The 14129-nt window shown below is 50.2% G+C and overlaps 1 protein-coding gene across 1 annotated transcript in view; it reads left to right on the plus strand.

Annotated features, from left to right (window-relative positions):
• Positions 1-14011, plus strand: part of LOC142188578 (hemicentin-1-like) — a gene marked incomplete at its 3' end in the record, with an annotated part of 92985 nt that extends 78974 nt beyond the window's left edge. Inside the window, exons 9-11 of the mRNA XM_075261869.1 lie at positions 6767-7075; positions 12302-12586; positions 13736-14011. Of these exons, the coding sequence (XP_075117970.1) occupies positions 6767-7075; positions 12302-12586; positions 13736-14011 (870 nt within the window). The remainder of the gene's footprint in view (positions 1-6766; positions 7076-12301; positions 12587-13735) is intronic.
• Positions 14012-14129: the final 118 nt, after the last annotated feature.

Raw genomic sequence — 14129 nt, forward strand, 5'->3', positions numbered from 1 at the left:
CTCCCCCTAGTGGTGCCTGCAGACAGTGAGCTCCTCCTAGTGGTGACTGCAGACAGTGAGCTCCTCCTAGTGGTGACTGCAGACAGTGAGCTCCCCCTAGTGGTGACTGCAGACAGTGAGCTGCACCTAGTGGTGACTGCAGACAGTGAGATCCCCCTAGTGGGGACTGCAGACAGTGAGCTCCCTCTAGTGGTGACTGCAGGCAGTGAGCTCCCTCTAGTGGTGACTGCAGACAGTGAGCTCCCCCTAGTGGTGGCTGCAGACAGTGAGCTCCCCCTAGTGGTGACTGCAGACAGTGAGCTCCCTCTAGTGGTGACTGCAGACAGTGAGCTCCTCCTAGTGGTGACTGCAGACAGTGAGCTCCACCTAGTGGTGACTGCAGACAGTGAGCTCCACCTAGTGGTGACTGCAGACAGTGAGCTCCCTCTAGTGGTGACTGCAGACAGTGAGCTCCTCCTAGTGGTGACTGCAGTCAGTGAGCTCCCCCTAGTGGTGACTGCAGAAAGTGAGCTTCCTCTAGTAGTGACTGCAGACATTGAGCTCCCTCTAGTGGTGACTGCAGGTTGTGTGCTCCCCCTAGTGGTGACTACAGACAGTGAGCTCCCTCTAGTGGTGACTGCAGGTTGTGTGCTCCCCCTAGTGGTGGTGCTGCTAGAACTATCATATGTACCTGTGTCTACGTGTAGAGATCATGTAGACACAGAATATATTTTGGACCTCTTTACATTATATACAATGACATCTTAAGCTCAGAAGCCGCAAAGTTTAACTTGAAGCTGAACCGTAATAAGTGAAGTCACATAAGGAGCCACTGCAGTGTTTGTCAGTACTGGCTGGGGCTGGGATTTCATTCACCGCCATCTGGTGTGGTCTCTGGTGCCGTTGGCTGGAGCGTCCACAAGGATGGAGGGAAAACAACCAACAGGAGGCAAAAGGATCAGAGGAGGAGGTCGGGAATCGATCTGATGAACAAGCGAGCGGAAAACAACACTGGAGCCCAAACACAGAACTCACCGTCACTGACTACTGATGGACTGGAAGAGCAGACGAGCAGTGCAGACTCCATGACCCGGCACATACATAAGACCTGCTCATAGCATACACTCCTCCCCCATTATTACCCAGAATCCACCACCATCAGAGGTGCTGGGAAGAGCCAGGTACTGTACTGGGGCGGCTGCAAACTGCTATCATTAGGTTAGGACATCCCAAAAACCCCGGGGTCTTCTCACCATGGCCAGGCCAGGCTGCCGCTTCTTCATCGCTCCTGACTACTTCTGGACAATGGTCGGACCCCACATTGGGGTTTTCTGATAATTTATTTATAACTGCCGCCTATAGAGAAGTATATGGATTAGAATGAGGAGAACTTTCATATACAGTCCTATGAAAAAGTTTGTGCCCCCCTATTAATCTTAATCATTTTTAGTTCTAAATATTTTGGTGTTTGCAGCAGCCATTTCAGTTTGATATATCTAATAACTGATGGACACAGTAATATTTCAGGATTGAAATGAGGTTTATTGTACTAACAGAAAATGTGCAATATGCATTAAACCAAAATTTGACCGATGCAAAAGTATGGGCACCTCAACAGAAAAGTGACATTAATATTTAGTACATCCTCCTTTTGCAAAGATAACAGCCTCTAGTCGCTTCCTGTAGCTTTTAATCAGTTCCTGGATCCTGGATGAAGGGATTTTGGACCATTCCTCTTTACAAAACAATTCAAGTTCAGTTAAGTTAGATGGTCGCCGAGCATGGACAGCCCGCTTCAAATCATCCCACAGATGTTCAATGATATTCAGGTCTGGGGACTGGGATGGCCATTCCAGAACATTGTAATTGTTCCTCTGCATGAATGCCTGAGTTGATTTGGAGCGGTGTTTTGGATCATTGTCTTGCTGAAATCTCCATCCCCGGCGTAACTTCAACTTCGTCACTGATTCTTGAACATTATTCTCAAGAATCTGCTGATACTGAGTGGAATCCATGCGACCCCCAACTTTAACAAGATTCCCGGTGCCGGCATTGGCCACACAGCCCCAAAGCATGATGGAACCTCCACCAAATCTTACAGTGGGTAGCTTGTGTTTTTCGTGTAATGCTGTTTTTCTTGGAAGCCATGCATAACGCCTTTTTTTATAACCAAACAACTCAATCTTTGTTCCATCAGTCCACAGGACCTTCTTCCAAAATGAAGCTGCCTTGTCCAAATGTGTTTTGCATCGCTCAGGCAACTCTATTTGTGGCGTACGTGCAGAAACGGCTTCTTTCTCATCACTCTCCCATACAGCTTCTATTTGTGCAAAGTGCGCTGTATAGTTGACCGATGCACAGTGACACCATCTGCAGCAAGATGATGCTGCAGCTCTTTGGAGGTGTCTGTGGATTGTCCTTGACTCTTCTCATCATTCTTCTTCTCTGCCTTTCTGATATTTTTCTTGGCCTGCCACTTCTGGGCTTAACAAGAACTGTCCCTGTGCTCTTCCATTTCCTTACTATGTTCCTCACAGTGGAAACTGACAGGTTAAATCTCTGAGACAACGTTTTGTATCCTTCCCCTGAACAACTATGTGGAACAATGTTTGTTTTCAAATAATTTGAGAGCGGGCTGTCCATGCTCGGCCACCATCAAACTGAACTGAACGCGAATTGTTTTGTAAAGAGGAATGGTCCAAAATACCTTCATCCAGGATCCAGGAACTGATTAACAACTACAGGAAGCGACTAGAGGCAAAAGGAGGATTTACTAAATATTAATGTCACTTTTCTGTTGAGGTGCCCATACTTTTGCACCGGTCAAATTTTGGTTTAATGCATATTGCACATTTTCTGTTAGTACAATAAACCTCATTTCAATCCTGAAATATTACTGTGTCCATCAGTTATTAGATATATCAAACTGAAATGGCTGCTGCAAACACCAAAATATTTAGAACTAAAAATGATTAAGATTAATAGGGGGGCACAAACTTTTTCATAGGACTGTATAACCCCAGTGCTGTACTATCTGACAACCCATATAGCAGCAGCTTCCTGACAACCAGTCTGCCCGTTCCCATCAGCACGTGGCCCCCTTCTCCCTGTGAGCCTGGGCAGCTGACGTTATCTGTGCAGATTATGGGATGTCGGGAGCAGCAGGTATATGACAGGTAATAGCTGAACATCTTATCTACTTACTGAAGTAAACCGTCATCTTCCTCATTGCCGCCTCCATAGAGAGCTCAGACGCCTCCCGCAGGTCACAAGCCCTCTGCACTAGTCACCATCAGGACTCACAACGTGCCGGAACCCAATGGCCTTATTGTTCTGGACTCTTCTACTGTCCACCATTGGTAAGAGGACACATTGCCTACTGGGGGGCTATAGACAGGGGGGTACGGGGTCGTACTAGGGCTCATTGCTATACGTCCTATTGTATATGGGGACCTGTGTGCATGTGTGATGGGGCAGAGGTTGTCAGGTGATTGTCAGGTTGTCAGCTATCAGAGGCACAACCATCATCCAATACTCACTGGTGTCTGCTCTGCACTGAATCTGGACGGTTACTGAAATCTGATGACTTTATGTGATCAGGATCAGGGGGCCATGCTCGGATACTAAGGGGCCACTAAACAGGGGGGCCCAGGCTTGGTTGGTTCCAGGTATTGCCAGGTTTTCAGATAGAACTGCATTGTTAGCAAACAAGAGGTGGCCAAGGGGCTAATAACAAGGGACCAGGCAAAGCCCAGCACCATAATGGGGAGTCATGTGGCTCTATGGAGCCCTCCTCTATGTGCTGTATGGGGGCCCCTCTATGAGCTGTATGGGGGCCCCTCTATGTGCTGTATGGGGGCCCCTCTATGAGCTGTATGGGGGCCCCTCTATGAGATGGTAGTCTAATGATGTAATGGGGTAGATTTGGGGTAATCTAATGATCTCACAGGGGTAGATTGGGTGGTAATCTAATTATTTGATGGGGTAGATTGGGGGTAATCTAATGATCTCACGGGGTAGATTTGGGGTAATCTAATGATCTGATGGGGTAAATTTGGGGTAATCTAATGATCTGATGGGGTAGATTTGGGGTAATCTAATGATCTCACAGGGGTAAATTTGGGGGTAATCTAATGATCTGAGGGGGTAGATTTGGGGTAATCTAATGATCTCACAGGGGTAGATTTGGGGGTAATCTAATGATCTGAGGGGGTAGATTTGGGGTAATCTAATGATCTGAGGGGGTAGATTTGGGGTAATCTAATGATCTCACAGGGGTAGATTTGGGGGTAATCTAATGATCTGAGGGGGTAGATTTGGGGTAATCTAATGATCTCACAGGGGTAGATTTGGGGTAATCTAATGATCTCACAGGGGTAGATTTGGGGTAATCTAATGATCTGATGGGGTAGATTTGGGGGTAATCTAATGATCTCACAGGGGTAGATTTGGGGTAATCTAATGATCTCACAGGGGTAGATTTGGGGTAATCTAATGATCTCACAGGGGTAGATTTGGGGTAATCTAATGATCTCACAGGGGTAGATTTGGGGTAATCTAATGATCTCACAGGGGTAGATTTGGGGTAATCTAATGATCTCACAGGGGTAGATTTGGGGTAATCTAATGATCTCACAGGGGTAGATTTGGGGTAATCTAATGATCTCACAGGGGTAGATTTGGGGTAATCTAATGATCTGATGGGGTAGATTTGGGGTAATCTAATGATCTGATGGGGTAGATTTGGGGTAATCTAATGATCTCACAGGGGTAAATTTGGGGGTAATCTAATGATCTGAGGGGGTAGATTTGGGGTAATCTAATGATCTCACAGGGGTAGATTTGGGGGTAATCTAATGATCTGAGGGGGTAGATTTGGGGTAATCTAATGATCTGAGGGGGTAGATTTGGGGTAATCTAATGATCTCACAGGGGTAGATTTGGGGTAATCTAATGATCTGAGGGGGTAGATTTGGGGTAATCTAATGATCTCACAGGGGTAGATTTGGGGTAATCTAATGATCTCACAGGGGTAGATTTAGGGTAATCTAATGATCTGATGGGGTAGATTTGGGGGTAATCTAATGATCTCACAGGGGTAGATTTGGGGTAATCTAATGATCTCACAGGGGTAGATTTGGGGTAATCTAATGATCTCACAGGGGTAGATTTGGGGTAATCTAATGATCTCACAGGGGTAGATTTGGGGTAATCTAATGATCTCACAGGGGTAGATTTGGGGTAATCTAATGATCTCACAGGGGTAGATTTGGGGTAATCTAATGATCTCACAGGGGTAGATTTGGGGTAATCTAATGATCTCACAGGGGTAGATTTGGGGTAATCTAATGATCTCACAGGGGTAGATTTGGGGTAATCTAATGATCTCACGGGGTAGATTTGGGGTAATCTAATGATCTCACGGGGTAGATTTGGGGTAATCTAATGATCTGATGGGGTAGATTTGGGGTAATCTAATGATCTGATGGGGTAGATTTGGGGTAATCTAATGATCTCACAGGGGTAAATTTGGGGGTAATCTAATGATCTGAGGGGGTAGATTTGGGGTAATCTAATGATCTCACAGGGGTAGATTTGGGGGTAATCTAATGATCTGAGGGGGTAGATTTGGGGTAATCTAATGATCTGAGGGGGTAGATTTGGGGTAATCTAATGATCTCACAGGGGTAGATTTGGGGGTAATCTAGTGATCTGAGGGGGTAGATTTGGGGTAATCTAATGATCTCACAGGGGTAGATTTGGGGTAATCTAATGATCTCACAGGGGTAGATTTGGGGTAATCTAATGATCTGATGGGGTAGATTTGGGGGTAATCTAATGATCTCACAGGGGTAGATTTGGGGTAATCTAATGATCTCACAGGGGTAGATTTGGGGTAATCTAATGATCTCACAGGGGTAGATTTGGGGTAATCTAATGATCTCACAGGGGTAGATTTGGGGTAATCTAATGATCTCACAGGGGTAGATTTGGGGTAATCTAATGATCTCACAGGGGTAGATTTGGGGTAATCTAATGATCTCACAGGGGTAGATTTGGGGTAATCTAATGATCTGATGGGGTAGATTTGGGGTAATCTAATGATCTGATGGGGTAGATTTGGGGTAATCTAATGATCTCACAGGGGTAAATTTGGGGGTAATCTAATGATCTGAGGGGGTAGATTTGGGGTAATCTAATGATCTCACAGGGGTAGATTTGGGGGTAATCTAATGATCTGAGGGGGTAGATTTGGGGTAATCTAATGATCTGAGGGGGTAGATTTGGGGTAATCTAATGATCTCACAGGGGTAGATTTGGGGGTAATCTAATGATCTGAGGGGGTAGATTTGGGGTAATCTAATGATCTCACAGGGTAGATTTGGGGTAATCTAATGATCTCACAGGGGTAGATTTGGGGTAATCTAATGATCTGATGGGGTAGATTTGAGGTAATCTAATGATCTGACGGGTAGATTTGGGGTAATCTAATGATCTGATGGGGTAGATTTGAGGTAATCTAATGATCTGACGGGGTAGATTTGGGGTAATCTAATGATCTGACGGGGTAGATTTGGGGTAATCTAATGATCTGACGGGGTAGATTTGGCGTCAGGCCCACAGATTTCTTTCATCCTCTATTGACTCTCAGTATAATTAGCGCAGTGTGAATACCTTCTTACAGCATTGGCCCCTCTTCTTGCAGTCCGTGGGTCGGTCTGTTGCCCCTGCACCCGCACAGTTGCCCCCTGATTTAGTCAGTGACTGATTGTCTTATTTGTACCAGGTGCAGGATCGGCCGTCACTCTGTTCTATGGCGCTATAGGGGAAGCGGCGTTCCTGTCCGGGGGTACAGCGGTCACCCCAAACCAGAAGATAGACTGGAGCCTGGACACTGCCGGACGTCTTATTGCGTCTCGTCTTCCCAGCGGTATTGTGTCGTATAGCGGGAGATGTGATGGCGGACAATGTACGCTTTACCCCAATGGGACCCTGCGAATGGACCAGCTCACCCCAGCGGACAACAGAACCTACACCGTGACCCTGCGAGAGGGGGGGAGGAACATCACAGAACTAGTCCAGCTCAACGTCTACTGTAAGTACCACCTACTCCTCAGAGGTGGGGCTTGTGGACATTTACATAAAAAGGGGTGTTCCTTGTAACAAAGGGGTGTGGCTCAAATACTTCAAAATGGAAATCTTCCTTAGACTTTTCCCTAAGACACAAGTCATGTCCTCCCAGGTCCCCGGCCCATGTTTGGTCCAGTGAGAAGACAATCTCAATAAAGAAATCTGTTTAATAGAGTTTGTCTCCACATGTACCTCACACAGAAGTCTATGGAGAGGGGAGGAGGAGGAGGCTGGTGATGGAGATATTACCTCATTGTCTGTAGCATGTCATTGTGAGACATAGCGGTGGTAATAGAGCTACCTGTCCGTGCGCTTTCCTCCTCCTCCCCCCTCCACTCTCCATAGACTTCTATGTAAGAAGTGTCTCAGCTTGATAAATGGAGAAGGAATCTGATTTCCTTAATATGATGTATTACAAAGTTCCTTCTCTTGGCCCGTCCTATTCCTTTCTGGAGACTTCTTGTATGGTCGGAGGACACTTTAAGGGTTTGTGGCTTTTCAGGCAGAGGTCGCAGCACAAAGTCCACGCGGCGGTGAAATATTTCCACGGCTCTTCCTCCTCTGATAACTTCTAGTAGAAACTTCCCCATTACTTTTGAACTTTGATATTTTTGGGATTTCAGATCAATCTCTTCCTTGTACAGGAGGTGTGAACAGTGGCCTAATGTGACTGCCGCCCCTCCTATGTTTAGGGCCAGGTTCACACCCCAATTGGGAGCCCCTTCACCCAGGAGGGCCAGGCACCCACTTTGGGGTTACTTTTACTTAACCCCGCCCCATTTCAGTTGCCACACCCCTTCCTCCATGTATTATTGGTATATAAGGTGGCATGAACCTGATGTCTACAATGTGGGCGGAGCTGCGGAGTGACTGACAAGTCGTGAGGTCGGAGGTTACAGGAAGTAGCGAATACAAAAACCGTTTCCTGGATCCAGAACAGTTATGTGGTGAATCCCTGGAGAGTCTGCACGCGCTCTTATCTTTATGGCGGTGTAATAAGCCTCAGGTACGAGAAACCGCAGAAAAACATTAAAGGTCAAAGGTCCCGCAGGAGGGGGGGGGGGAGAGGGTATGATGTCACCAGAAACATCTCCATACTGGGAGTTCCCAGAAATACGGCTACAGCACACACACGGTTAATAAGAGGGGCCCTCCAGGACGGCCCCACCCCAGATTCTCTGCTGACCCTGACACTCAGTTCCTTCATCTTCACATAATACTTCAACCAAATCTGACAAGAAAAATGAATCCCTGGATCAAGGGTCGGGATCTCGGGTCTGGAGGGGTCTTATAGGATCCTTCCAGGCTGGGAGGAGCCTCAGTGGCCCCCCTTGTTATAGATACAGCCCTGAGGAGCCTCAGTGGTCCCCCTTGTTATAGATACAGCCCTGAGGAGCCTCAGTGGCGCCCCCTTGTTATAGATACAGCCCTGAGGAGCCTCAGTGGTCCCCCTTGTTATAGATACAGCCCTGAGGAGCCTCAGTGGTCCCCCTTGTTATAGATACAGCCCTGAGGAGCCTCAGTGGTGCCCCTTGTTATAGATACAGTCCTGAGGAGCCTCAGTGGCCCCCCTTGTTATAGATACAGCCCTGAGGAGCCTCAGTGGCCCCCCTTGTTATAGATACAGCCCTGAGGAGCCTCAGTGGCCCCCTTGTTATAGATACAGCCCTGAGGAGCCTCAGTGGCCCCCCTTGTTATAGATACAGCCCTGAGGAGCCTCAGTGGTGCCCCTTGTTATAGATACAGCCCTGAGGAGCCTCAGTGGCGCCCCCTTGTTATAGATACAGCCCTGAGGAGCCTCAGTGGTCCCCCTTGTTATAGATACAGCCCTGAGGAGCCTCAGTGGTCCCCCTTGTTATAGATACAGCCCTGAGGAGCCTCAGTGGCCCCCCTTGTTATAGATACAGCCCTGAGGAGCCTCAGTGGCCCCCTTGTTATAGATACAGCCCTGAGGAGCCTCAGTGGCCCCCCTTGTTATAGATACAGCCCTGAGGAGCCTCAGTGGTGCCCCTTGTTATAGATACAGCCCTGAGGAGCCTCAGTGGCCCCCCTTGTTATAGATACAGCCCTGAGGAGCCTCAGTGGTGCCCCTTGTTATAGATACAGCCCTGAGGAGCCTCAGTGGCCCCCCTTGTTATAGATACAGCCCTGAGGAGCCTCAGTGGTGCCCCTTGTTATAGATACAGCCCTGAGGAGCCTCAGTGGTGCCCCTTGTTATAGATACAGCCCTGAGGAGCCTCAGTGGCTCCCCTTGTTATAGATACAGCCCTGAGGAGCCTCAGTGGTGCCCCCTTGTTATAGATACAGCCCTGAGGAACCTCAGTGGCCGCCTTGTTATAGATACAGCCCTGAGGAGCCTCAGTGGTGCCCCCTTGTTATAGATACAGCCCTGAGGAGCCTCAGTGGTGCCCCCTTGTTATAGATACAGACCTGAGGAGCCTCAGTGGCCCCCCTTGTTATAGATACAGCGCTGAAGAGCCTCAGTGGCCCCCCTTGTTATAGATACAGCCCTGAGGAGCCTCAGTGGCGCCCCCTTGTTATAGATACAGCCCTGAGGAGCCTCAGTGGTGCCCCTTGTTATAGATACAGCCCTGAGGAGCCTCAGTGGCCCCCCTTGTTATAGATACAGCCCTGAGGAGCCTCAGTGGTGCCCCTTGTTATAGATACAGCCTGAGGAGCCTCAGTAGTGCCCCTTGTTATAGATACAGCCCTGAGGAGCCTCAGTGGTGCCCCCTTGTTATAGATACAGCCCTGAGGAGCCTCAGTGGTCCCCCTTGTTATAGATACAACCCTGAGGAACCTCAGTGGCCGCCTTGTTATAGATACAGCCCTGAGGAGCCTCAGTGGTGCCCCTTGTTATAGATACAGCCCTGAGGAGCCTCAGTGGTGCCCCTGTTATAGATACAGCCTGAGGAGCCTCAGTGGTGCCCCCTTGTTATAGATACAGACCTGAGGAGCCTCAGTGGCCCCCCTTGTTATAGATACAGCCCTGAGGAGCCTCAGTGGCCCCCCTTGTTATAGATACAGCCCTGAGGAGCCTCAGTGGTGCCCCCTTGTTATAGATACAGCCCTGAGGAGCCTCAGTGGCGCCCCCTTGTTATAGATACAGCCCTGAGGAGCCTCAGTGGCGCCCCTGTTATAGATACAGCCCTGAGGAGCCTCAGTGGTGCCCCCTTGTTATAGATACAGCCCTTCCAGGCCTCAGTGGCGCCCCCTTGTTATAGATACAGCCTGAGGAGCCTCAGTGGCCCTCCTTGTTATAGATACAGCCCTGAGGAGCCTCAGTGGCGCCCCTGTTATAGATACAGCCCTGAGGAGCCTTAGTGGTGCCCCCTTGTTATAGATACAGCCCTTCCAGGCCTCAGTGGCGCCCCCTTGTTATAGATACAGCCTGAGGAGCCTCAGTGGCCCCCCTTGTTATAGATACAGCCCTGAGGAGCCTCAGTGGCCTCCCTTGTTATAGATACAGCCCTTCCAGGCCTCAGTGGCCTCCCTTGTTATAGATACAGCCCTGAGGAGCCTCAGTGGCCTCCCTTGTTATAGATACAGCCCTGAGGAGCCTCAGTGGCGCCCCCTTGTTATAGATACAGCCCTGAGGAGCCTCAGTGGCACCCCTGTTATAGATACAGCCCTTCCAGGCCTCAGTGGCCGCCTTGTTATATCTACAGACCTGAGGAGCCTCAGTGGCCTCCCTTGTTATAGATACAGCCCTGAGGAGCCTCAGTGGTGCCCCCTTGTTATAGATACAGCCCTGAGGAGCCTCAGTGGTGCCCCCTTGTTATAGATACAGCCCTGAGGAGCCTCAGTGGTGCCCCCTTGTTATAGATACAGCCCTGAGGAGCCTCAGTGGTGCCCCCTTGTTATAGATACAGCCCTGAGGAGCCTCAGTGGCGCCCCCTTGTTATAGATACAGCCCTGAGGAGCCTCAGTGGCGCCCCCTTGTTATAGATACAGCCCTGAGGAGCCTCAGTGGTGCCCCTGTTATAGATACAGCCTGAGGAGCCTCAGTGGCCCCCCTTGTTATAGATACAGCCCTGAGGAGCCTCAGTGGCGCCCCTGTTATAGATACAGCCCTGAGGAGCCTCAGTGGTGCCCCCTTGTTATAGATACAGCCCTGAGGAGCCGCAGTGGTGCCCCCTTGTTATAGATACAGCCCTGAGGAGCCTCAGTGGCGCCCCTGTTATAGATACAGCCTGAGGAGCCTCAGTGGCCCCCCTTGTTATAGATACAGCCCTGAGGAGCCTCAGTGGCCTCCCTTGTTATAGATACAGCCCTGAGGAGCCTCAGTGGCCTCCCTTGTTATAGATACATCCCTGAGGAGCCTCAGTGGCCTCCCTTGTTATAGATACAGCCCTGAGGAGCCTCAGTGGCGCCCCCCTTGTTATAGATACAGCCCTGAGGAGCCTCAGTGGCACCCCTGTTATAGATACAGCCCTTCCAGGCCTCAGTGGCCTCCCTTGTTATAGATACAGCCCTGAGGAGCCTCAGTGGTGCCCCCTTGTTATAGATACAGCCCTGAGGAGCCTCAGTGGTGCCCCCTTATTATAGATACAGCCCTGAGGAGCCTCAGTGGTGCCCCCTTGTTATAGATACAGCCCTGAGGAGCCTCAGTGGCGCCCCCTTGTTATAGATACAGCCCTGAGGAGCCTCAGTGGCACCCCTGTTATAGATACAGCCCTTCCAGGCCTCAGTGGCCCCCCTTGTTATAGATACAGCCCTTCCAGGCCTCAGTGGCACCCCCTTGTTATAGATACAGCCCTGAGGAGCCTCAGTGGCGCCCCTGTTATAGATACAGCCCTTCCAAGCCTCAGTGGCGCCCCCTTACATGGATATTAGATCGCCCCTCCCACATTTTCTATTCCAGAGTTTTGCACCCCAACCAAATAATTTGACGATTCTCTGGACGCAGATAATGTTGGATGGAGGTTTGTGGTCGTCTTCCCAATCAGGCAGATTTCCAGGTTACCCCTGGTGCGAATCGCTGCTGTATCCAACCTATATAACCCCCCAGTATATAGTCCTTCTGGTCACTGCCGTTCTCTCGTGTCTGACCAGTGATCTGTAACACGGTTGAGCTGTCCTCTCTTCTGTCCTTTCTGATGTCCCTCCTGGTCTCTCCCGCCTTGGCTGCAGCTGCCTGACACTGGTTGGGCACAGTTCACATTGCTTTTCTTCTCTCTCTTTTCTGCAGATCGTCTCACTGCTCCATCTCTGAACGTTTCCTCCATCATTCGCCCAGTAGAAGGGAACAACCTGACGTTGCTTTGTGACGCAGGACCCCAGACGGTCCTCAGCTTCTACTTCTACCGGAATAACCAAATCCTGTTCTGTGGTGAGGACCACGTGACATGCGACCTGTCCAGCCCCTTACTCTACTTCGATCCCATCCTGGGCAGTGATAATGGAAGTTACACTTGTGGCATTAGCAACCCTGTGAGCAGAGCCGTCAGCCCCAGCATCGTCTTGGATGTTGCAGGTAAGACCCTCGTGGGGTGGGGGACAGGCTGTTATAGGAGGCTGGGGTAAGATGGTGGGCTGAGGTATGATGGCGGGCTGGGGTAAGATGGCGGGCTGGGGTAAGATGGCGGGCTGAGGTAAGATGTCGAGCTGGGGTAAGATGGCGAGCTGAGGTAAGATGGCGGGCTGGGGTAAGATGGTGGGCCGAGGTAAGATGGCGGGCTGAGATAAGAAGGCTGGCTGGGGTAAGATGGCAGGCTGGGGTAAGATGGCGAGCTGAGGTAAGATGGCGGGCTGGGGTAAGATGGCGAGCTGAGGTAAGATGGCGGGCTGGGGTAAGATGGCGAGCTGAGGTAAGATGTCGGGCTGGGGTAAGATGGCGGGCTGGGATAAGATGGCGGGCTGAGGTAAGATGGCGGGCTGGGGTAAGATGGCGAGCTGGGGTAAGATGGCGGGCTGGGGTAAGATGGCGAGCTGAGGTAAGATGGCAGGCTGAGGTAAGATGGCGAGCTGAGGTAAGATGGCGGGCTGGGGTAAGATGGCGGGCTGGGGTAAGATGGCGGGCTGGGGTAAGATGGCGGGCTGGGGTAAGATGGCGGGCTGGGGTAAGATAGCGGGCTGGGGTAAGATGGCGGGCTGGGGTAAGATGGCGGGCTGAGGTAAGATGGCGGGCTGGGGTAAGATGGCGGGCTGGGGTAAGATGGCGGGCTGGGGTAAGATGGCGGGCTGGGGTAAGATGGCGGGCTGAGGTAAGATGGCGGGCTGAGATAAGAAGGCTGGCTGGGGTAAGATGGCGGGCTGGGGTAAGATGTCGGGCTGGGGTAAGATGGCAGGCTGGGGTAAGATGGCGGGCTGGGGTAAGATGGCGGGCTGGGGTAAGATGGCGGGCTGGGGTAAGATGGCGGGCTGGGGTAAGATGGCGGGCTGGGGTAAGATGGCGTTTGTAGTCTGTCACCATGGAGAACATTGCTCTGTATAGGAGCTGTATACATTACTGTCTGGATAGCTGGGGGCAGCAGGTATACGGTAGTGTGACTGTAGGATCAGACTACACAGGGTTAGGTTGTCGTCTGTCACATGGAGAACATTGCTCTGTATAGGAGCTGTATACATTATTCTGTAGGGTCTTTGCCTCTGACGCCCTTTGGTTTCTCGTCCTTATATTTAGTGCCAGTATCTGGGGTGACCCTTCGTGGTAACACCACCGCCCCCGTCATCGCCAACAAGGAAGCCATCGCTCTGGTGTGTTCCTCAAGTGGCACAGACATCAGTTATGACTGGAGGCTAAAGGGGTCACCATTACCTAAAGACCCCCGATATCTACTGACCGGTGGTAACTCCACTCTGCTGATCAGCCCGGTCTCCAGGAACGATGGAGGAGACTTCATGTGTACAGTCTCCAACTATCTGAACAGTGAAAGGAGCAACACACTAAGTTTAACATGTGAGTATGTGTGTATCATGTATGTGTGTCTATGTATCATGTATGTGTGTATCATATGTGTGTATATATATATATATACAGTCCTATGAAAAAGTTTGGGCACCCCTATTAATCTTAA

Source organism: Leptodactylus fuscus, unplaced genomic scaffold (assembly GCF_031893055.1).
Source record: "Leptodactylus fuscus isolate aLepFus1 unplaced genomic scaffold, aLepFus1.hap2 HAP2_SCAFFOLD_54, whole genome shotgun sequence".
NCBI lineage: Eukaryota > Metazoa > Chordata > Amphibia > Anura > Leptodactylidae > Leptodactylus > Leptodactylus fuscus.